A 23,838-nucleotide genomic window follows, 5' to 3' on the forward strand; every position below is an offset into this window, starting at 1 on the left:
TCGGCTGTCGTGTCGATGGAAGCTTTTTTCTCACGACCGTCGGGTTGCCTGGAGGTTTGAAAGCAGCCGTTAGTGAATCGTACAGGGGCGCGCGGGACTCGAGAGAACCGATTTTGGACGGTGGGGCGCCCACCTTATCAGAAACTCAGCGCATACACTGGATCCGGACCGACTATCATCGGAATGAAGTTGGGTGGTTGGAGAAGAATCAGAGGATGGCACCACTGAGTGCTGGGAGACAGCGGGTCGGTGTGTGAGAAAGCGGAGTATTAGTGATGCAAGACAGCAGTTCTCCGCCCCGAACCAGCAGCTTCCTAATCGCGAAGTGAATAGTCAATGAGCGGCTCAGTTGGGGACGAGAGGTAAGGTAAGCTCGCTGGCCTTGGCACGAGCTCTGGGGAATAGTTCTTCCGACCGTTACTCGAACAGGCCTAGCTCCCACCTCTGTATCGAATACGGACTAGCGCGCCCCACGTGATATAGCCCTAACGTGGAACCAGGAGTGAATACTGCAACCCACCGTGACTCATTGTTTCCTTTATTGAACACAATTGCGGCTCCTCTCTGAACAAGTAAAAGCATGTTGACGCAGCGGAAGCGTGCCAGGCTCATAACCTGGAAGTCCCTCGATCGAAACGAGGACATGCTAATTGTTTCTTTTTTTTTCGTTCTTTCTTGCCTCGCACGGCATTTGAAAGGTTTTTGTCAAACCAGATGCACTCACTGAGTCAAAAAGGATAACTTCATAAATACTGCGGTATACTATTCTACATCGCTTGCTGGCAGGCACCACAAAACATCATTATCGTAAGCTTGTCATTAAGTGCTGCCAAGCGCCTTTCCTGGACGCACAAGAGACTTATATCCGTTAATAGGTAAGCAACGCATGACCTCTTTTCTAAACCTAGGATGGGTCACATTAATCATGACCTGAAAGCTTCTCCTGACATCATACGTAAGACCCTTGCGGCCAACCCTCGCCTAGGTTTTATAATGGTGCTTCGTCTTTGAGCAGCCACTGGTAAGGCGACCTGCGCTTCTTACAGATCATGACCCATGGAAGGTATGAATATGCTACATCTAGTTTGCGGCACCTTTCTCAGTCATGAATTCAAATGTGCGCGGCAATATCTCAAAAGAGGAGGTTCATTGAAAGCCCAATGAGATAGACAGCCAGAATCTTGGCTTACGAAATTTCTTCTTTTGCTTATTCGCATTTGTGAATTATATGGGATTGAATAACGGGGGGGTTCACTATATCTACAATGGATATATATTCTGGCTCTAGATTTACGAAGCTGTTGCTTTTCTCCACTCTTTTCTTCCCTGAGCCATCACACAGAGACGCACTACCTTTACAGATTCTCAGTACATCAAAGCTGCGTACAAATACAAGATAGTTAATGGAAATGTATTTTTCCTTGTGAGCTAGGAAGGGCAGGGCGATGCATCTACGTCGGCTCAAATTACACTGTTCCGTTTCAGGATTAGATAGGTCACGATAAACTGTCAGAATACGGTAATGACCGCCAAGAATCGACCACTGCTCGCGTAATGATTACGGTAATCTAACCGGGCAACTTAACTACAACGTTGATAGCCAACAAAATTATTAATACCCTATCTACCTAACTAGGTTAGATTGTAATTTGTTTAAGGGTTATAAGAATCGCCTGAATTGCCTGTATCTAGATTCTTCTTCATGGACCTCAATATCATTACTTTTACCTGATTTAGGCATCGGCGGCGAAGTTGAGGCGGTGATTGGCCATAGACCCATCGAGTCCACCGACCAGTTAGGTAGTTTGTTAACTACATGCAACTGGGGGACACAGTCCATTTTCAACGTGGGTTGAAATTCTCAGAAAGTTGGTTGAATTGTGGAGACGAGTTTGAGTTCAGCGTTGGTTAAGAATTTACCGGTATAAGTAGGCCTACAGCTCAGCGGTGGTTGAAATGAATTGAACATGGGTTGAGGTTCAACCAACGGCGAGAGTTTCCCCGGAGTTCAACCAACGTTCTGAGAATTGGGACACAGCTCAGCGTGGGTTGGAATTCTCAGAAATCAGAACGTTGGTTGAAGTTCAGCGTTGGTTGAGATTCGCTTGCGCCCGGTAGATTTTTCAACCAACGCTGAACTTATCTTATCAGGGAACTTGAGGCTCTCCGCCTAGTATAGTATCTACATTACTATAATAGAAGTTCTACCCACGCTGAGCTGTATGCCCATAAATAGATAATCCAGTCTGACATAAACCCTGTAGTCACATGATGTTTGTGCCTGACTGTCAACCTGCGGTGCGGGGATAAACCTTCTATGAGTCAATCTCTCTTTAAAACCTGCACATCCTCTCCTAGATATCTGGCGTGACAAAATGGTCACCCTCACTGTTGCCCTGAAGGCGAATACTGCCCTCACCATCCCTGTGTTTTCAGCCGGCGCATACGCCGCTCATCACGGAATTCAAGTGGACAATGTGTTCGAGAATACAAGCAGTGTGGGCTCCACCAAAAGTACCGTGGAACTTGTCACAGACAGTGGCGACAAGCTGGCCGACGCCGCGATTCCTCGCTTTTTTCTTGATCTTCTAAGTTCCGCTGGCCGGGTTCAGGGGAAGCAAAGCGAGGTATGTTCTTGGAACCATTTAACTTTAAATTGGGTGTTCCGCTAATCGCTTCCCCACAGATAGAAGAATGGCTCAACCGCCTCCATCCGTTTACCGTCCTTGACTTTAAGGCTTTGGAAATTCCCGTGAAGGAACTCGAGTCGCATCTCACACTGCGGTCCCATATGGCTGGCTATTCCATTACGCTAGCTGATATTGTCATCTGGGGTGTGCTGCGGGGCAACCGTGTTATTGTCGGCCTGCGACGAAACAACCAGAATGCCAACCGGTGGTTCAAATTCATCGAGAGCACATACCCTTGGTTGCCTGAAGCTGTAGCAGATTTTCAAGGCCAAGCACAGCAGAACAAAGCTGCTGCCAACCCAACCGGGGCCAATTATAATATTGGCCTCAAAAACACGGAGAATGGAATCGTTTGTCGTTTCCCTCCGGAACCATCTGGGTATCTACACATTGGCCACGCCAAGGCTGCCCTTCTGAATGACTATTTTGCACACGAGTACGGAGACAGATGTGGCGTCCTCATTTGTCGCTTCGACGATACGAACCCGTCCAAAGAATCCCAGGAATTTCAAGACTCGATTCTGTACGACCTTTCGCTTCTTGGTGTCACCCCCGACCGCATCACTTACTCGAGTAATTATTTCCAGCAAATGTACGAGGCCTGCATTGGGCTGATCAAGTCCGGCAAGGCCTATGCTGATAATACCACCAAAGAAGTGATGCAAGACCAACGGATGAAGGGAATTGTCAGTGCGTGCCGTGATATGAGTGTTGATGAAACTCTTGCTCATTTCGAGGAGATGAAGTCCGGCTCCCAGGATGGACTTCAGTGGTGTATCCGGGCCAAGATATCTGTTGATGATGTTAATAAGGCTCTGAGAGACCCGGTCATATACCGTTGCAACCATCAACCGCACCACAGAACGGGGACCACCTGGAAGATATACCCTACTTACGACTTTTGTGCTCCTTTCCTTGACTCTTTGGAGCAAGTGACGCATGCCCTCCGTACAAACGAGTACCGCGACCGCAACCCACAGTACTACTGGATTCAGAATGCCCTTGACATCCGAAAGGTTGACATATGGGACTTCTCTCGGCTGAACTTTATCCGAACTGTCCTGTCAAAACGCAAGCTTACAAAAATTGTTGATGAAAATGTTGTTTGGGGGTGGGATGACCCACGCATGCCTACTGTTCGAGGTATCCGCCGCAGAGGCTGCACTATTCCGGCACTTCGAGAGTTTATATTGAAACAAGGTCCCAGTCAAAACATTGTCAACATGGACTGGACCCAATTCTGGGCTGTCAACAAGAAATACATTGATCCCGTCGCCGCTCGCTACACTGCAATTCCAAAGCTCGATGCCGTAACTGGTTTTGTCAGTGGCATTGAAGAAGCAGCCGCTGTAGAGAAACCGAAACACAAGAACCCGGCTCTAGGGACCAAGAAGGTCATCTACGGCAAGGAGGTCCTCATCAGCCAGGACGATGCTCGCCTCTTCAAAGATAACGAAGTCATTACCCTCATGAATTGGGGGAACGCTATTGTTTCGAAAATCACCGCAGATCCACAAACTGGAAAGGTAACGGCTCTCCAACTCAAGCTCGACCTACAATCGGACCCCAAGAAAACGGAGAAGAAGGTTACCTGGCTCGCTAAAGATCCCGCAAACATGATATCGGTTGATTTGTACGCTTTTGAGCACCTAGTTACCAAGGATAAGATTGAGAAGGACGACGAAATCAGTCAATACCTAACGAAGCCAAGCGAGTCCCATACCGAAGTCTGGGCAGACTGCAATGTTTCGAAACTATCCACCGATGACATTATCCAATTCGATCGTACAGGATATTTCCGCGTTGACAAAGCCTGTAGTGAGGGCCATGCGGCTGTCATGTTCAACATTCCTACCGGCAAAGGTGCTTAGAGGATATGCTATTAAGCGCCTCTGCCGTGCCGAAATATAGCGAGGTATGCTAACGAAACTAAGCTGCATCACAGGCTCATTGAGAGTGATTCGGTCGGCCTAGGATTTAACACCAATTAAACCAGGCTACAACCGGGTCAGCATCTACACAACTAGGAATCGTCTGGTCTGGAACGGAGTCATTGTGATTGACTTACGTCCATTAGGGCAGAGACGTTATCAAGCTAGCCACTCGCCATGATCCCATGCCGCATTGCCCCTACTGAGACCATGCGAATCGCTCCACTGTGCCGCCATTTCATGTAGAGGTATGGGGCCCAGAAGTTGAATAACTTATCAGCAGAGACACATCTTAGGAACCGGTATACGTGCAGCATAAGCACAAGCGCCGTAGTTGGCCATTCATAATCGACGGCTTCACGGCCAGACTACCATAACTTACCGGAGGACACTAAACCTTTGGCGAATCATTACCACCGCAACACGCGCCATGAAATTGATCAACTGATTCAGATTCTCTACAGTGCTGTTGCTTCGGCCGAACTACCAGCATTCCCTGGCCTGCCTTTATTTAGCACTTTTTTGTAGGATAGATGATTTGGGCAAATAATTAAACCACAGCAAATAAACATCATGCAGAAGCACCATTAAGAACAACCTCAAACAACGCAATCGGAAGAAACGCCTGTCCCTCCGGCCTATAGACATTCCTAACCACAAACCCAACCTTCTCAAACAAACCCACCCACTCAGCCTCCGTCCTCTGAAGCGCCGAAAAGCACTCCATCATCATGAAATCCAACACCGCAGACATAGGACTCACCTCGGCATTACGATCAGGATAAACAAGGTCTTGAACCAGCAGCACCGAGTCTGCCGCCATAACCTCCCTGATATTCGCCAGAATCTGTAATGCTTGTTTATCTGGCCAGTCGAGCAGTACCGTTCGCATGTAGTACGCATTCGCGGCTTTGACAGGCTGCGGATCGAACATGTTATATTTCACGATGTCGATATTCTCGCCTAAAGACTCAGTAATGCCATCCACGACAGACGGTAGATCCTGGAGAATGAGACGGCCTTGGAGGGTTGGAAAGCGTTTCCTGAAGGCGACGAGCTCGTGGCCTTTATTCCCTCCTATATCGACTAGTAGGACTCTCTCTGTGTCTTTTTCTCTTTCTCCTTCGGTTACCACTGCTCTGTGGCTGAGGCTCTCCAGGACAGGGTATATATCGAACCAGTTTTTCTGCCTGCCCCGTCCGCTGCTCATCACGGTGTTAAAGGCCGCCTGTGCGTCTGGGTTTTTGGCTAGCCAGTCGAAGTAGTGGTCTTTTGTGTTGAGGGCGAATTGTAGGGGTCCGTTGTAAGCGTCGCCTGGGTTCTGGTAGTTTGTGGTTTCGAAATAGGTTGCGAGTCTTGCGGAGATGGGGGAGAGGTTGTCCCTAGAGAATAAAGTGAGTACAGTTGCACATAAAAGAGAGAGAGGAGGACAATTACACGTGTTTAAAGGTCTCCCCAGACGTAGTGCCGTTTGCCAATGCCAGTGCAATAGGGCTGGCCTTGTATGTAGGCGTTTCCGCCCCGATATCTTCAAAGATATTCTGTGCGTGGAGGAAGCGCATTATGCGGTCTATTCTATTAGTACTATTCCGCGCCTGCGATTGATGGATAATGGATATAGTTAGGTGGAACCTCAACATACAGAGGAGCTTCTCATCCCCCTTTGTCTTCGCTAAAAGCTCAGGGAGGGCGATTTCAGCAGACGCAGACTGGGTAAAAAGATCGAATACACCCATCCCCTGCGCAACTCGGATACTGGCAGAGATAAAGTGCTGGAGAGCGTTAGACCCTGTGGACGGACTGCGATGATGAGCCCTGACTTACCCCATAGCTGATCCTTTGTATCTTTTCCTCGGGCGTTTCTAGCGATGCACGGAACTTGTCAATTGTGGAGATGAGCTTGAGGCGCTCTTCATTTTGGATGTTGTGTATATTAATGGTGGAAAAAGCAGCTGTAATAGAGGCGAGCTTTAATAGGTCGGCCATGTTGCTCACTCGACTGGATCTCAGTCAAAGGTATTTGTAGACACAGTGGAATGGCAGGCAGCATAGGCCATCATGCGGCGAACGGATTCTCTTTAAGTGGCTGCTGTTCCTCGGTGAGCGATGCTGACCACAAGGGAGCAATCGGTAACCGAACTGACAAGCGGGGCATTGTAGGTAGAGCTGTAGTGAAGTATTTACTAAAAAGCAATTACTGTATACATGGATGCAATAGGCTCAGAGCAGCCCCAGAAGAGGTTATATAGATAAGCCAGAGTTGCAGTTAAACGGATTATACTCAAGGTGGGTGGATTCTTATCACTAAAAGCCTGTCATAGGTCTTGGATTTTACTATTTACTTGAGTAGATTGACTCGGAATTATATTCCATGTCAGATCACAAAACAGACGGCCAAGTTCCGTATCGCTATATTAGCAGGGATAGAGACAAGCTCACCATCCCGGGTCTCGACTCTCGAGAGTACTTGAAATGAACGGTAGTCGCAGCACCCCAGGCATAAGTACGGTAGCCCAGATCACTCTAATAATAAAAAACAACGCTACCAACGCCCCTCCTCCTCCATCCAGCTAGTCCCTGGCGTTGACGTGGACCCCGTTGGAGAAGTTGAGAAATCAGAACAGACCAGGATCCGCACTAACGAGCTGTCACTTTCTAACGGCGCGTCTCGGACCGGCACGACGCTATGCAAGACCGTTGTTTCGCATTGAACGCCATGGCAGCCATGCTCGCAATCAAGCTGGGACTATTGGGCCGCAGCGGACCCTTGTGGCTTATGGACAGCTGTCGTGGGCCTACGGTAGTGGCTCGTGGAGCAACGCACGGGGCTGCAGCCGCCAGCGAGGGCAAAAGTACAGTCTGGACCAGGGCCTGGTTCTCATTAAACGGTCTGTTTCCCTCGGATTTCCCACGTTTACTAGTGACTGCACGAGGTGAAATTGCTGATTGAAACTGGCGACCGCGAGAATGCTTCTGGGTACACTTCCTGACGGTATTGATAAGCCCCTGCTGGCCCAGGGCGTGCTCGCTGCGGTCGTTGCATACTGGACGCTCTGGATTATCTACGCGCGATGGTTCCATCCTCTGGCGAACTTCCCTGGGCCGTTTTGGGCGTCTATCACGCGCGCTTGGACGGTGCTTCATGTTCTCCCTGGTGATGCTGAGAAGGCACAGAAAAAGCTGCATGAGAGATACGGTGGGAACCATTACCAGGTCACTGTCTTGTTCAATTGCTGATCAGATGCAGGCCCTGTGGTGCGCATTGCCCCGAACGAGTTGATCACCAGTGACCCCGGGGCGATGAAAACACTATACGGGATTAAATCTTTTACGCACAAGGTATGTTTCTCTCGCAGATTAATACGGGATAATGTTGTAATATTGACCAACAGACCGATTTTTATGTAGCATTTAGACCACCGTGGGGTACGTATCCAAACCCCGGCCATCAAGGACATAACTGACAAAAGCAGCACGATTCCCAGATCATTTCTCATCCGAAGGCGGAAAACAACACGCTGAGCGCCGTAGGATTGTTAACAATGTCTACACGATGACTAGTATCCTGCAGTCGGAAAAGTACATCGAGAAGTGCATCGATGTGTGGATTGAGAAGTTGGATGCGATGGCCGATAACAAGGAGTCTTTTGACTTGTGGGTGTGGACGCGAATGTATACCCATCTGCACAACCATGCGAACTGTAAGATATTCAGCTGCTAATGAAATATTCATGCAGGTACGCATACGATGTCATCGGCGAACTCTACTTTAGCAAAATGTTCGGGTTCCTGCAGTCTGGCGGCGACCACCTAGGCTATATCGCCGCAACGGACGACCTGATCCCTATACAGTTCCTGGCGGGGAATATGCCGACGTACGTGCGGAGCATATTCATGTTAACGGGCATTCTCTTCCCAAAGGTCCGGGGGGCTCTGAAAGCCCTAGGGAGTCTTACTGAGGCGACGAACGGAATGCTGAAGAACCGTCTTGCGGCGCTCCAGAGCGGTACTGACGATTCGAAGCCGCAGCGAGCTGATATTCTGGGGAAACTCATGGAGATTTCACATAAAAATGGCAAGGAGTTGGATTTTATACTCGACGATGTCAAGATGGAGGTTTTTGTTGCTTTGTATATGCCCCTTAACCCGCTCCACCCATACTTGGAGAGTGAAGCATATATACTAACCTTGAATCAGCTTCGCCGGAAGCGAAACCACCGCCCTCACCCTCTCAGGAATCCTATACAACATCTTCCGCCACAGAGCCGTATACACAAAACTCACCGCGGAGATCGACGCCGCAGCCGCAGCAAACCAACTCAGCTCCCCGCACATCGCCTACAACGAAGCCATCAAACTCCCCTACCTAACTGCCTGCATCAAAGAGGGTATCCGGATGCACCCCATCACCGGGGTCTCCTTCCCGCGGCACGCGCCCCCGTCTGGATGTGAGGTGGGTGGGTACTACGTCCCAGGGGGCGCGCGGATCGGCGTGAACCCCGGCATCATCCATTTCGATAAAAGCGTGTTCGGGGACGACGCGGACGAGTTCCGCCCGGAGAGGTGGATTGAGGGGGATGCGAGCGTGATGGATCGGTATATCATGCAATTTGGGATGGGGGCGCGGACTTGTCTGGGGAAGAATGTGCGTATTGCCGTATCCACCTATGAACTTACCCCTTGTTATCCACCGTTGAAGAGCTGCTAATGCTGACGCTTGGACCTGTTCAGATCTCGATGTGTGAGATATACAAGGCGATTCCGCAGCTAATGCAGGCCTATACGTTTGGGCTTGGAAGCGAGGAGGAGATGCGCACGACGTCGTACTGGCTGCATAAGCCGGTTGCAATTGATGTCAAGGTGAGACGTCGTTAGGCGATGACCGATCGACCATTAGAAAGAGTCTAGATGCGTTTCGTTCGAGTTAATAATTGGAGACGCCTTGGAGGTTGAGATCTTGGCCCCTGGGCTGTATGGTCAGCTGGAGGATTAAACTCTGCGTAGGGCGCACTATCCCCAATTGCAATAAAGGAGGCGCTTTGGTTCTTCCGATGGATCTGCAGAATAGAAGGCTCCTGGACCACGCACTCGGGTCAGTCTTGCCTTGAGGAAGAATGAGATCCAATGAGCGAAATTGTAGCAATAGCAGGGCTCTGACTGGGCGACGGAATTGATCCCCGAGCCAGACGGCGAGAGATTGGCAGTTCACAGATACAAACGAAGTTGGGGAAGTCAATTCCGCACCCACTCTGGCTCTGCACTTCCGCTTCCGGATCTCTGCGGCGGCCTTTTCCGACGGTCTCCACGTGGATGTTCACTGGGATCTTGGAAGAGTTTGAATTTGTGGCTTTGAATTGAGCGACTGAACTTTAGAAAGTTAAACTCTCGAGTCGCGCCCTCGTATCGCGGCCAATTCTTGCTTGCTTGTACCATGGAACGCAGGAGAAGAGCTCGTTGCCGTCCCACTCGACAAGATGAGTGCTAAGAGCCCCTTTCCAGTGCCCAATACTTGGGTTGCAGATAGATGGAGCTGCTGCGTATAACTACGGAATTGCTATCGTGGTTGCGGGCTGGTCTTGCGAGAAGTTGTCGTTCCTACGTGATTACTGATTACTGATGACTGATGACTGATTGGAAACCGATCTTGGCCATCACACAATTGATCAACAATTATTGTTGGAGGATTCGACTAGTTTGGCATTCTGAGTTTCCGACGAATTGGCCGTTTGGAGTTGTCTGAGGGGTCTCCCCTGTGGCGGAAGTTTGAAGTCTGGACGCCAGGAAACCCCGTATTCCTCACGAGTCACGACTCACGGACCATAAACGAGTAACCGATATTCTGGCTCTTCAAATCGTGAAGAACCTTGCGCTCGTCTTAACGCTTGGCAACCCGTGGCAACTGGCGATCCGCCCACAACAGAACAGGGATTGTGATCCTGCTCGGGCTAACCCCGTGGTGCGAAGGACCACTATATACCACTTTTGTCGTAGTCTGTGCAACTGAAACTCTTCTTCTTCCTAGCACTGCCCAGGAATGGAAATCACCGCGACGAACGGTGTCTCAGGCTGGGCGAGTCTGCACGCATCCCCTGTCTCTTCAGTATGTCTGCCAGCGATAGTTGCACATTAAAGTGACAATTATAGTGGCTGCGTTGACACTGACAGCGACGCTCACACAACTCCACTCCAGCGAGATCTCGCATTGTTATTGTCGGTGTGCGTTCGCATTATTGCTGCAGCTCTGCCGCAGCAGTGGGCCCGGTGGGGAGCAAGATTGCGATGGGCAAATCTGCAAATAAGATCCGATGGCGATCGTGCAGGACTGTTGAAGGTTCAAGTTAAGTTGACCCAGTAAACCTTCAGCCGCGTGGTCCCCGCTCAGAAAAAAGAAAAGTGAGCCCCGTTTCAGGAGAAGTTGGTGGCTTGAAATATCGGCAGTGCCTATATCTTCGGGTGCCAACATCGGCAGGCAGTCCTCCTGCAATCTGGTCGTTTTTGTTCGGTGCTGCCCGTCAACATGGCAGTGGACTATACTGAGAGTTTTACCTTGTTGGGCATTGGCCTGGTCTTTATCCTCGTGCGCATTTATGTGCGATGGACGCAGGTTGGGCCGTCGAACTTCCAGCTCGATGACTATTTCATGCCGTTGGCCGGGGTATGTCATTACTGCCTCATTCCCTATTACTTCATTCCTCTAACGCTTTACCAGATAATCTTCGCAGTCGAAGTGTCCCTGGCCTACCTTGTCGGCGCCCGATATGGCGGCTTCACCAACAGCTACATGACGCCCGAACAGCGCGCCTCGCTCGATCCCAACTCGGACGAATACCACTTCCGCATCATGGGATCCAAGATCCAAGTCGCAGGCTGGAACTTGTACGCCATGGTCCTCTGGCTGATCAAGGGCTCTCTGGCGGTCTTCTACTCCCGACTCACGTACGCCCGCTCCAGCCCCTACAAGACCCTATACTGACAGCATTAGAACCGGCCTGAGCCACCTCCCAACCCGAGTACGCTTCGCATACATCCTTCTCGGAGTCACCTATCTCGGCGTGGCATTGACCCTCGTGCTCAGCTGCCAGCCCATGCGCAAGTTCTGGCAGATTAACCCGGATCCAGGGAGTGCGTCCTCTTTCTCTTAGTCTTTGCATTGTTCAATGCCAGTACTGACCGATATAGACATCTGCCAGCCCGCCCGCTCAATGGTCTACGTCCTGGTCGTCATGATCCCCAACGTCCTAACAGATCTCTATCTCCTCTCCATCCCCCTCCCCCTCCTCTGGGCCGTGCGCATCGGTCTCCGCCGCAAAATCACCCTAATGGCCCTCTTCAGCGGCGCCATCTTCGTCGCCGTTGCTGCGATCGTCCGTGCCGTGATTGTCATAGTCGTGCGTCCACCATATCCCATACCCAATCTACCGTATATGCATATGCCAATACTAATGTGTGAATAGGCCGGCTCCAACGGCGCCGTCGAAGGCAGCAAATGGGCGTGCCGCGAATCCTTCGTCTCGATCATCGTCGCCAACCTACCCATAATCCAACCCCTCATCCGCCGCGGCGCAAGCAAACTCGGTCTCTCGGCCCTATTCAGCAACAGCGGGCCAAGCAGCTACGGCCGCGGGCCGTCGGGTGGACGGCGGCGCGAGGGCGATTACCCGCTTGCCTCGCACGATGCCGCAACCGGGAAGTCGAAAACGGGGACGGGGACGGAAACTGGCAGCGGGTGGAAGAGCCGGCGGTTGCGTGGGTTTGGGTCGACGGTGCATCATTCGACGGCGATGGGGAGTGATGAGGAGATTTTGGTTGATGGGGGGAGGAATGCTGGCGGGAAGGGGAATAATCAGATTACGGTGACGCATGAGACGGTGATTGAGCGCGAGGAGGTTAGCCCGACGGGGTCGCCGACTAGGGATGGGCATGTTGTGCAGGAGTCGGGTCCTAGGGGTAATGGGGGTGCGTGGGATGGTGGGGTGAAGAGGGGTTAGAAAGAAGGATGCGTCCATTATGAGTTATGGATATTTATTTATTTGAGTAATTATTAATCTTTTAATTCATGATTCTGGGATGGGATGAATTCGGACGGATTCGGCTGGAGAACGGATGTGGGTATGCATATATAGATATTTCATATCAAGCGCTTCATATACCTTTACAATTCCAGAACAAATGTCTGAATCACAGGATAAGAATTGCCGCTGTACATCATCTTCCATCCGGATTCAATTTGGGCGTTAGCTAATAAAGGAAAGGAACAATTATTTGACGGGCGATAAAGGAAAAGACACCGTCCGCAATTTAGTTTTGGCAGGGTATACATTGAATCAACGGGGGTCGGCTTCCCTGAGTACTGTCACGCTCGATGGAAGACAAGCTCGTGCAACGGAGTTAGCAGTAACTCTGTAGTGACTGTCGCTCTTTTATATATCCTCCTTCATATCGACCATAATGACTAGGCGGACTTCCCGCCGGATCATAGTAACCACTGGGAGGGAGGCCAACATGACTTTCTGAGAGACCGGTTTCGAAAAGTACAAGCGGACTCCAAAGTGCAGGAAGAAGGGAGCGCGTGCAAAGGTAAGTGTGTAAAGAGTCAATAGGAGTAATGGTTGAAGGTGGATGTGTTATAACCGGCTCTACACCTTAGGCATCAACCAGCCTACTTTCGCGACCAGGACCAAATCTGAAAGGTTGAAGGATCCGCAGAGGAAGAAGATGTCCAGAGTGTTACGCTACGGAATCTCGATTTATTCCCTCCAATTCCACGCCAGCAGTCTCAAGACTCATCAAGAGCGGATGTCTTGCCCCACAAGGAGACTATAACTCGGAGTCTGCTGCCTGTTACAGTAATGGATTGGAACCATTAGCAGTAGACCGTGGCTGATTTCTGTATTTAAAAGCGCCGCGTACGCTCATCTTAACGTGAACACATCCAAAATGGTCCGCCCAACTGCGATATCTGCACTGGCCCTCCTTTGCCTGACAGCCTCAGCCACAGAGAGCGCGCCCGTTGCCCAAACGCTGAACGGGACATACTCTGGCGTGCACTCTGCCGAATTCAACCAGGATCTCTTCCTCGGCATTCCATATCTCCAGGCACCCATTGGCGATAGACGATTTCACCCTGCGGACGCCCTGAGCAGCTCGTGGAATGGGACCAGGCCGGCAACATCCTATGCCCATTCATGCGTTGGCTATGGGACATCCATTCCCCTGGCAGAGATGTCAGAGGACTGTCTCTACCTCAACGTGATCCGTCCCCGCCTGGCCGGCAACATATCCAACGCCCAGCGGCTGCCAGTCGCTGTCTTCATCCACGGCGGAGACTTTTCCGGCGGCAGTGCCAGTCAAGAACAATACAACCTCTCATTCATCGTTGAGAAATCAGTCCAGCTCGGCCAGCCCATGCTAGCTGTTAGTTTCAACTACCGCCTCAGTGCCTGGGGCTTCCTCTTCAGCAACCAGCTGCGCGACACGGGAGCAACGAACATCGGCCTCCGCGACCAGCGATTCGCTCTCGCCTGGATCCAGGAAAACATCGCAGGCTTCGGAGGCGACCCAGCCAGAGTCACTCTCTGGGGCCAGGGCGCTGGTGCAACGGGTGTCGGCTTCCACATCACCGCCTACGCCGGACGCAATGACAGTCTGTTCCGCGCGGCGATCATGCAGAGCGGAAACCCGGTTCCAGAAAAGGGGCTGAATGGGACGCAGTTCTACCAGCCTTTGTATGATGAGATTGCGCGGCGGGTTACGCCTGATGCAGAATATGCGTCGGGGAATGGCATGGCGGATGGGGATACCTGCTGGGATGCGGTGGATCGGATGGCCTGTCTGCGCAACGTGGACTTTACACAGATGAACGATGCAATCAATGCTACGAGTGCGCAGTCATGGTTCCCGGTCATCGATGGTGATATTGTTCCTGAGCAGCCCAGTCGGTCGCTGTACACCGGGAAGAAATATGTCAAGGTGCCCATTCTTATCGGTGCTAATACGGATGAGGGTTCACACTACATGCCTACGCACGATATACGCACCGAGGCCGAGTTTATAGACCTCATCGCAAGTATGCTTCCTTCTTGAGCTTGAAAAACTTCTGCTAATCCATATAAAGACCCTCAGTTCCACGGAGTTGCTCCTGGTATCGCACTGCCGCGCATCTTGGTCAACCAACTGGCGGCGGCCTATTCGAATGTGTCTTCTTCGCCATGTAAGCTACCCTAGCCTACCATCTATCATATGCCAGTCTGCTAAAGCCTTCTAGACGAGAGGGCATTGGCGTATCAAGGAGACGCCGCCATCCACGCGAATCGCCGACAGGCCTGTTCCACCTGGACCCGCGCCAACATCAGCGCATACTGCTATCGATTCGACGTCCCGCTTTACGACCAAGCTTCTGCACGGCATGGGAACGAAGTCCCCTTCGTCTTTGCCAACACGGGAGGTCGCGGACGCGGACTCGGATACGACGCTGATCCTGTTTCCAGTGACGACCTCGCAGCTCTTGCGAGCGATATCAGCAGCAGCTGGGTGAGCTTCGTTGCCACGCTTGACCCTAATTCGTGGAGACGCCAGGCAAACTCGACGCCGGCGACCCCGACGTGGCCAAGTTACGCGGCGGACAAGGCTTACGAGATGGTGTTTCAAGCGAACGGGACGAGCCACGTTGAGCGGGATGTCTGGCGAGCCACTCAAATTCGGTTGATTAATGGAGAGCCGTCTGGGATTGCAGTGGCATACCAGAGGTAGTCGCAGGTTGGGCCGTGCTCAGACTAAATCTCGCAAGCCTGTCCAATTCCTATGTGGATCCTGTAACTCCGATGATGCTGATCATCGCGGGCTTTCCACTTAGGGCTATTGAGGCCGACTATACTTCTAAGTAGAGACTGAAACAACTACATCGATTATAACTATAAGTATCCCGCCGTAGCACACTGAATCTATTCTCTGGTTACTGCTTCCATAATTGCACCATGCGTCTCCAACCGCTTGTACTGTTGGCTCTCGCCACCCCGGCATTTGCTCACGGTGCCTTTGAACATGAAGACCTCGAAACCCAACTGGCCAAACGCGACTTCTTCAGGCACGGCCGCCGAAGCCTCGAGTCGTGCGCCGGCACCCTCAACTCGGACGGCACAAATTCGCAGGCCCATAAACGTCGCGCCGCCGTCGTGAACGAGCACCGCCAACAGCTGAAGCTCAAACGCTCGATGGTGGAAGCCCTCAACACAAGCCACCTCCACACAGGCCCATTCATAAGCCCCAACCGGCCAGCCGACGCCTTCACTGGGGAGAATCACGTCCTCCTCAACCCCTACGGGGACAACGGGCCTTACTACGTCCCCGGCGAGGTCATCCGCTCAGACGCCCGCGAAGACCAATCCGGCGTCCCCATCATCGTCGAGGCCCAATTCATCGACTTCGAAACCTGCAAGCCCATCCCCGGCATGTGGTGGGATCTCTGGAACGCCAACGCCACAGGCGTCTACAGCGGCGTCATCAACCAAGGCAACGGCGACTTCACCGACCACTCCAACGTCAACAACACCTTCCTCCGCGCCGTCTCCATGGCCGACGAAGACGGCGTAGCCCAAATCAAAACAATCTTCCCAGGCCACTACACCGGCCGCACAAACCACATCCACATCATCGCGCACACAGACGTCACCGTCCTCCCCAACGGCACCATCACCGGCGGCAGCATCGCCCACATCGGCCAGTTCTTCTTCGACCAGGCCCTCATCGACAAAGTCTCCCAGACATACCCCTATACCCAGAATCCGTACATCCCCATCGGAAACGCATTCGACGACACTTTCCACCAGGAAACCGCCTACTCGGCCTCCGACCCCGTCTTCCACTATGAGTACCTAGGCGAAACCCTGGCGGACGGGCTGTTCATGTGGGTGCGGGTCGGCGTGAACGCGTCTGCGAGCTGGCCCTCCGAGCAGAGTTTTGTGTATGGCGCCGACGGCGGCAAGTACTCGTGTGGGACGGGCCGGATTGGGGCGAATTATACGTCCGATGACGAGGACTGTCAGAATGATGTGGATGTTGGTGCTCTGCCTGGTGAAAAGGGGCCTGGGCCCGCGGTGTATTCGGCACCTCCGCCTACTGCGTGGGATGATGAGACTGATGCGGCGGAGATCTCGGCTGCTCATAGCGTGCTGGTGGAGGAGAATACTCCAGCAACGGCTGTTTAATGGCCTTCTACTACCTCTTAAACCTGTTCCGTAGTTCTTCATTTCTCTACTGTACCTACAATTGGGACCTTTCCGGCAGTCGGCGAGAAGCTGATAGATCCGGTATGAATCAATCAAAATGTTCAAGTTAAAAGATCAAAAGATAGGCTTATTCGCGATAATTTATATTATACTAATAAACATGCTGAAAACGCGAAAGTATACAATCATATAAAGCATTTAAATCCAATCTTAAATATTTAAAGCATAATAAACAATAACATCCCTTTTATTGTTCAAAAGTTAGATACATATTATAGAGAGCTATATAGAATCCACTGGTTTTATAAAAAATAATAATCCCAAAGTTCTATAAAACAAGTTTTGATACAGATGGCAGAAAATCAAATGCGAATTTTTGCACACGACATCAATCAAACGAACCCTTCTATAAGCTGCACTCTCAACAAGTCCAGTACCAACCTCACCCTAAGACAAAACAGTAACATTGCTCGACTGTGTACAATTAGTCAAGACATTAATCGGCGGGAACGTCCCACCAGGGAGAAACGCCTGGCTGCTATAATTATAAGTCGGGCTCAGCATCATAATCTGACCCACAGTCGTCCCAAACTCCTCGGCAAGGTCCTTATACACCCCCGCACTGAACTGATACGGCTTCAGCACACACCGACTCGGCTCGCAGAGGGGCACCTTGACGAATTTGCCGGGCTCTAGCTCGTCTGTTGAAGTCTGGTCGCCCAGCGCATGCGAGGTTAATGCCTCGGTGGATATGTTCAGGCGCTGCGCGATGCGCTCGTACGTGTCTCCGTTGACGGTGTAGTAGAGGCGCGGGCCGCCGTCGATGCAGGTGCGTGTTCTGTTTGTTTCGGGGAGCAGGCAGGTCTCGTTGTCTGGGGTGCATGTCTCTGGTGGGATCAGGAGCTGTTGGCCAACGTTCGGGACGATTGTGACGTCGGCCATGAGGTTTTGGCGCCCGATGTCGCAGACGCCGCGGTTGGTGGCTGCTGCGACGTCGAAGACTGTTGTGCCTTGCTTAGTTATTGGGTAGAGGTAGGTGGTGGTGTTGAGGGTGCTTGGATTGCACGAGGTGGTTGCGAGGGTGGAGGGGGCAAGCACGAGGAGGCCCGAGAGTATGGATATGGTGCTGATGGACTTCATTGTGGCGGTTGGTAGAATTGGCTGATCTGGATGTTTGAGTGGTCGTGGACAATCAATAACTTATACCACGCAGCTCATAAGAACGAGGATCCCCTGTCTTGTTATCTCCGAGACGGCGCGGCTGGGCCGAATTAGGGCCGAGTTAGGGCTCGCAAACTGCCCCCGTTCTCGGATACAAGCCCCGATCTCTTGCGTGCCCCGTTTTGAATACACGCGGCGACCATTGTGCACTGTCTTTTGACGGTATTTTTCTATTTTTCTTTCCAACGGCCTGGAAGCAAATTGCACTCCACGTTTCATCTTGCGTAGGCTCATGACGATTCCTGGCTAACTGCCGACATATAGCCGGTCTGGGTATTACTAAAGCGAGGCACCTCATTCCTCATGTTTTCACAACCCCATAACCAAAATGTTGTCATTGTTTTCTGCACCCTTCCTAGTCTGCGCCATTGGCCTGCTCAGCCTGGCGCGGGCGGCATGTCCCTACGCCCAGCGGGCAGGCATTAGCGGCATAGCACAGAAAAGGCAACCCCCCCAGGGAAAAGACGGCGTAATGCTTATGAATCACATTGCACCAGGGACATCCAGGCTCTACATTTCAGACATTGACGGGAGCAACGAAGCACCGCTCCTCTCGGACCCCGTATTCGAGTACCATGCCAGCTTCTCCCCAGACGGGGAATGGGTTCTCTTCACAAGTGAGCGCAATGGCGATGGGAACTCGGACATCTATCGCATCCGAACAAACGGATCCGATCTTCAACCCCTCGTGGCGACTCCTGCGGTTGAGGATTCCGTTGTGCTGTCGCCGAACGGTAGTCTAGCCGCCTATGTCTCGACAGAGGGTATGGTTGCAAACATCTGGGTGCTTGATTCGGTTTCGGGCTCTCGCTGGAATCTGACAGACACGCCGGCTGTCGGCGCGACGACAAATTCAAGCCTGCCGCATGGCTATTTCCGGCCTGCTTGGTCGCCTGATGGCCAGTGGATTGCGTTTTCGTCGGATCGCAATACCCAGTGGCTGGGCCATGGCTGGGATACTTTCTTTGGGCTCAGCGGGTGGGAACATACCCAGGAGCTCTCGATTTTTGCTATTCGGCCTGATGGGTCTGGGTTTCGTCAGGTAGCTGCCAAGGCAGGGTATGCTCTTGGTTCGCCCAGCTGGTCTACAGATGGCAAGCGTGTTGTTTTCTATGAAATGACTCGCGAAACCACCTGGGACGCACACAGTTCGTTTGACCTGGCGACTGCAAACTCGACTATTGTCTCGGTTGATTTCGAGACTGGGGCCCATCGGGTTGTCGAGGTCGATGGCCCTGGCGTCAAGGTCTTCCCGCAGTATCTATCTGATACTGAAATTGGGTATCTGCTCAAAGGGGGCACCAGTGAAGGGATATACACTACTGGCGGCGTCTATTACAACACCTCCGAGGCGATGGCCCGCTCCCCGGCGTGGTCGCCTGATGGCAAGAAAGTCGTCTACGAGAAAACGGCCTGGGATGTTCGTCCGCAAGGAAAGCTGCTCTATAGCTGGGACAGTCGATGGGAGTACCGTTTCACAGACGTGTTTCCCACCAGTTCGCGCCAGGGCAATATTGCAATCACCCAAAAGCAACTCGGCGACTCCTCTGTCGTCAGTATGAACGCAACCGGACAACACCCAGAGAATCTCTTCGATCCCGTCGCGAGAGGTATCCTGAGCCAGTCCGTGGTGGACCAGGGGACAGGAGGTGCGTTCCAGCCGTCATGGTCCTCAGACGGGGACTGGATAACATTCGGCGTAGGATACTGGTTCCAAGGCCGGGGCTCCAACGGCGGCTGGATCGTAAGATCCAAAGCCGATGGAACAGACGCACAGAATCTGACAGAAAGCGCACCCACCCTGACCAACACAACCCTCAACACGGGCTTCCCCAGCTTCTCGCCCGACGGCACAAAAATCGTCTTCAGAGTCTGGGGTCTGGGCTCCGAAACCGGTAACAAATCCCAGCTCGGCCTACGCATTCTCGACCTTTCCAACGGCTCTCACCCCGTCACCACACTCACAAGTGCATGGGACACGCTTCCATCCTTCTCGCCCGACGGGTCGAAGATTGTCTTCACGCGCAGAACCACCCCTACAAACTACGACATCTGCACTATCCGTCCAGACGGGACAGACCTCCGGGTCCTCACCAGCAGTAACGCGAACGATGCGCACGCCGTGTGGTCGCAGGATGGCCGGATCATTTACTCCACGGGCGAATACGGCTTCCAGTACGAGTGCGCGCTGTACGACAATACGTTCCAGCCGTACGGGCAGATCAATATCATGGACGCAAACGGGCGCAACAAACGGGCCTTGACGAATTCTCTGTGGGAGGACTCTATGCCGCTGTATGTTGGGGGCGAGGATCTTTGATTTTGTATATAAACAGCCTTTGAAGAAGGCACGTAGCTGGAGTCTGATCGCGCCTTCCTTGCTGGGTCTGGAACAATATGAACTGGGAAGGTGCGATGGCATTGCTGTCCAAGATAGGAAGGAGCAATCCTGTTCTCACTTTCCCATAGTAGGACGAGGTTACGTGCTTGGATCTCTGAGTCAATGTATATTCAACTACACTTCTCAACGACACGTCAACAGCACATTCTATAACCAGTCTATCTGCATAAAAGAGAAGAACAGGGAAGTTGTCATTTCAAAGAACAGAAACCGCCTCACCCCCCTTCAACCAACACACCTTATCACTAATCCCCTCCTCCTCAAACGCCTGCTTCAGCTCCTCTCCAAACTGCGTAAAGTGTCCCCACGACTCATAGTGCATCGGAACAAGCACATCAGCCTTCAAAGCCCGGAACAGCCTCGCCCCATCCTTGCCACCCATCGTAATCTGGACCATCGGGTTATTAGGGTCCGGCCCAATAGGCGCATGCGCATTGCCCAGGTTCATCACCGCCGCACACACATGGTACCGATCCGCAATGGCCTCTAGTTCCTCGATGTACACTGTATCCCCAGTGAAGTATATTGCGTTGGGGAGGCCGTCGCGGCCAGTGCCGAAGTCTTCGCCGGTAATAATGAAGCCTGTGCATTCATTCCCTGGGACATGCTTGGTTGGTGTTGCAATGATCTTGAATTTCTTGCCGCTGATGGGATGCTCCAGATCCGTCCAGGGTTCCATTCCGTGGACGGCTGGGCGGGGAGCAAGGTTCTTTGCGCCGTCGGGGGTCGTGTAGACGCGGCGGCCGTCTAGGAGCTGTCGACCGAGTTCGTCGAGGTTGTCTGGGTGGTCTTCGTGGCTGAGCAGGATAGCGTCGATGATGGGGAGTTGGTCCAGGCGGAGGGCCGGGTCGTCAGTGACTTTGAGGACTATGACGCCCCTGTCCCAGGCAGTGCCGGCGGGAGAGAAGAAGGGGTCGGTAAGGAATTTTACTCCATTGATTTCGAGGATGGCAGTGGCTGTGCCGATGTGGGTGACGTTGAGAGTGGGAGACATTCTTGATACGAGACAAGTTGATAGCTAAAGATAAAGCAGGAGTAATGGTTGCTTTGGAGCAGTTGGAACAATCAATGCCCCGTCCAGGGTACTTATAGTACTTATACCCCAAGGTTAGAATAGGACTTACAAATGTTGAGTAGTCTTTATAATCTGGGATGTGATAAATCAAACGTTTGTTAATCATTTCTAGAATGTTGTTCGGCATCCCGTCTTCGGCATCCCTCCGGAGCATCCCACTCGATGATTACGACACGACAACCACCATTGAAGTTTTAGCCATCTACCATGTTTGGTAGTCTAAAAAGGTGTTATAACTACTCATATAGGTTAATTGGCACTGTTGACCTAATCAACATCGCGAAAAAGATAGAGCAAATAGCGAAACAGATTATTGTGGAAAGACTCCATAATCAACTACGAAAGAAGTGCATAATATTCAGATTTGACTGTGAACTACGACCTGTTTATAATATAATAGTACATCGATAGGCTCACAATCAGCGAGCGTAATTTTGTAACCCAGAGGCTGTTGGAGGTAAAGTCGACACAACAGATTATATTTATCTCCGTGTGTTAACTCAAGCTAAACACAAATTAGTAGTCTATAGTCTATATCTATAAAACAAATAAGAACAGCAACCACGAATCAAATCAAGTCTCCCCCGCCTCTGCTCGCATCCTCTCCATCTCCTGAATCATAGGACTAGCCTTCCGAATCCTATGCCCATAGAAATAAAAAATAACGGGAATCGAAATACAAGCCGCCTCAACAAGACCCAGCAACGTGCTCGCCCAATTGAGTCCCAGCGCCGCATACATCGACGGTCCAGCAAGCGGGAGACAAGCGCCCATAACACTGCGGGCGAACATATTCCCCGCCAGCGCAGATGCAGTATAAATACCATATGACCGCGCCATGTAGTTGCTCGCATAGATGAAAACACAAGCATTTCCAGCACCGAACGGGAGACCGGCCAATATCGGCACGATCCAGTGCACATTCGGTGTGCAGGTCCATGCGAACCAGAGCTGCCCGACGGCAAGCAGAATCGCGCCAAGGGTAACAATGCTGGCCATCGCTTCTGGAGGAACCTGGCCGGTCTCGGGATCTCTGCGGTGGTTGTTGATTATCTTGCGCAGGAGAGGCTCGCAGGCGATCGTGATGAGCACGCCGACTCCGATGCCGATGAAGGACAGCCCGCCGATTCCGGGGGACCAGCCGCGCTCGGTCTGGAAAGCGATGGGGTATGCGACGAAGCAGAGGTATAGGATGCCGTAGACGATTGCGACGTAGGTGTCCCAGAATATACTACAATCGGCGAGCGTTAATGGAGCGGTACTAGAGGGCGTTGGATAGGGTTACGTACCATATCGGTTCGGTGGCTAGCATGACGAGTGGCCGGCTGAGACCTACTCTTAGACGCGTCTTCAGCGCCTCTCCATCATCGTATCGAGTCCACCACTTGGGGTTTCCTGTTTCCTTGCGGAGTTTTGCTGCACGGTGTCGGAGGATGACGGGTTCGTAGGTTTCCTTGATGAAACACATTAAGATGAAAATCGCACCACCCATGATGAGGACAATCCAGTTTGTCCATCTCCAGCCTAGATACTCGAACACAAAGCCGCCGATGATGGGTCCATACACGGGTCCGTTTGCCGGTCCGATAGACCAAACACCAAATGCCGCCGCGCGACGCTTATCGGAAACAATATCGTTCACTGAAGCCGGGGAATTTCCCATGATTGTACTACCAAACAGACCTCCGAAGAACCTGCTGATCAGGATTGCTTCTATGTTGGGTGCCAGTGCGCTTGGAAGGACCAGGATGAGGAAGATTCCCATGGACACCAGGTACACCGGTCGTCGACCGAGGACTTCGCTGAGGGGAGCCGAGACAAACGTCCCCATGCCCATACCGAGAAGATACGTAAAGACGCCTAGGAGACCGACGATTTTTGAGATGTGGAATTCCTCCTGTAGGCCTGGGATTCCCGAGGTGTAGACGGTGCTGAAGAGACTGACCACGGTCGCGCTCAGGCTTATTGTCACAACACTGAGACCTTTGTACCATAGTGGCCAGAGACACGGGTTTTCAGGGTCGTCTGGCGTCCAGTAGACTTCGTAATCTGGTGGATTCTGAGCACTGGGCAGTCGGGAGACGGTGGGTTCGACTGTTTCTGTGTAGCCCTCTGCACCGGCCGTATAGCTTCGAGTCAACTCAGAGTCGTGGACGGACATGGACTGGCAAAGTTGGATAAGCCAAGCGGACCACGCGCCCAAATTTGCTGCAGGTTAAAGGGATGCAAATATAGCCCCTGTCTATATAGTTCGGGCAGGCGGGAGAGTCCGGTGGGATGCCGGTGTTACTAACAG

At 51.9% G+C, this 23,838-nt stretch overlaps 9 protein-coding genes and 1 non-coding gene across 10 annotated transcripts; 7 read left to right on the forward strand and 3 right to left on the reverse strand.

Annotated features, from left to right (window-relative positions):
- The first annotated feature begins 577 nt into the window (after window positions 1-577).
- Window positions 578-649, forward strand: APUU_t70007S. The gene has a single exon. It is a non-coding gene; the product is annotated as a tRNA-Met (tRNA).
- Window positions 650-2,375: 1,726 nt separating this feature from the next.
- Window positions 2,376-4,561, forward strand: APUU_70911S (uncharacterized protein; the record flags this gene model as incomplete). Its single annotated transcript, XM_041695837.1, has 2 exons — window positions 2,376-2,627; window positions 2,687-4,561. The coding sequence occupies 2 exons, from the start codon at window positions 2,376-2,378 to the stop codon at window positions 4,559-4,561; spliced, it is 2,127 nt and encodes a 708-aa protein (XP_041561527.1).
- A 3,027-nt stretch (window positions 4,562-7,588) lies between these two features.
- Window positions 7,589-9,496, forward strand: APUU_70912S (cytochrome P450; the record flags this gene model as incomplete). Its single annotated transcript, XM_041695838.1, has 7 exons — window positions 7,589-7,817; window positions 7,869-7,960; window positions 8,014-8,047; window positions 8,095-8,293; window positions 8,359-8,751; window positions 8,819-9,266; window positions 9,353-9,496. 7 exons carry the CDS (start codon window positions 7,589-7,591, stop codon window positions 9,494-9,496), a joined length of 1,539 nt encoding a protein of 512 aa, XP_041561528.1.
- Window positions 9,497-11,138: 1,642 nt separating this feature from the next.
- On the forward strand, window positions 11,139-12,609 carry APUU_70913S (uncharacterized protein; the record flags this gene model as incomplete). The annotated part of the gene is made up of 5 exons (XM_041695839.1): window positions 11,139-11,276; window positions 11,331-11,557; window positions 11,604-11,743; window positions 11,801-12,009; window positions 12,076-12,609. The coding sequence occupies 5 exons, from the start codon at window positions 11,139-11,141 to the stop codon at window positions 12,607-12,609; spliced, it is 1,248 nt and encodes a 415-aa protein (XP_041561529.1).
- A 949-nt stretch (window positions 12,610-13,558) lies between these two features.
- On the forward strand, window positions 13,559-15,370 carry APUU_70914S (uncharacterized protein; the record flags this gene model as incomplete). The annotated part of the gene is made up of 3 exons (XM_041695840.1): window positions 13,559-14,687; window positions 14,736-14,831; window positions 14,886-15,370. 3 exons carry the CDS (start codon window positions 13,559-13,561, stop codon window positions 15,368-15,370), a joined length of 1,710 nt encoding a protein of 569 aa, XP_041561530.1.
- Window positions 15,371-15,594: 224 nt separating this feature from the next.
- On the forward strand, window positions 15,595-16,824 carry APUU_70915S (intradiol ring-cleavage dioxygenase; the record flags this gene model as incomplete). Its single annotated transcript, XM_041695841.1, has 1 exon — window positions 15,595-16,824. The coding sequence occupies one exon, from the start codon at window positions 15,595-15,597 to the stop codon at window positions 16,822-16,824; it is 1,230 nt and encodes a 409-aa protein (XP_041561531.1).
- Window positions 16,825-17,292: 468 nt separating this feature from the next.
- Window positions 17,293-17,985, reverse strand: APUU_70916A (uncharacterized protein; the record flags this gene model as incomplete). Its single annotated transcript, XM_041695842.1, has 1 exon — window positions 17,293-17,985. One exon carries the CDS (start codon window positions 17,983-17,985, stop codon window positions 17,293-17,295), a length of 693 nt encoding a protein of 230 aa, XP_041561532.1.
- Window positions 17,986-18,394: 409 nt separating this feature from the next.
- APUU_70917S (TolB family protein) lies at window positions 18,395-20,386 on the forward strand (the record flags this gene model as incomplete). The annotated part of the gene is made up of 1 exon (XM_041695843.1): window positions 18,395-20,386. One exon carries the CDS (start codon window positions 18,395-18,397, stop codon window positions 20,384-20,386), a length of 1,992 nt encoding a protein of 663 aa, XP_041561533.1.
- Window positions 20,387-20,663: 277 nt separating this feature from the next.
- APUU_70918A (MBL fold metallo-hydrolase) lies at window positions 20,664-21,461 on the reverse strand (the record flags this gene model as incomplete). Its single annotated transcript, XM_041695844.1, has 1 exon — window positions 20,664-21,461. One exon carries the CDS (start codon window positions 21,459-21,461, stop codon window positions 20,664-20,666), a length of 798 nt encoding a protein of 265 aa, XP_041561534.1.
- A 654-nt stretch (window positions 21,462-22,115) lies between these two features.
- On the reverse strand, window positions 22,116-23,703 carry APUU_70919A (MFS transporter; the record flags this gene model as incomplete). The annotated part of the gene is made up of 2 exons (XM_041695845.1): window positions 22,116-22,773; window positions 22,832-23,703. 2 exons carry the CDS (start codon window positions 23,701-23,703, stop codon window positions 22,116-22,118), a joined length of 1,530 nt encoding a protein of 509 aa, XP_041561535.1.
- Window positions 23,704-23,838: the final 135 nt, after the last annotated feature.

Source organism: Aspergillus puulaauensis, chromosome 7 (genome assembly GCF_016861865.1).
Source record: "Aspergillus puulaauensis MK2 DNA, chromosome 7, nearly complete sequence".
NCBI classification, from domain to species: domain Eukaryota; kingdom Fungi; phylum Ascomycota; class Eurotiomycetes; order Eurotiales; family Aspergillaceae; genus Aspergillus; species Aspergillus puulaauensis.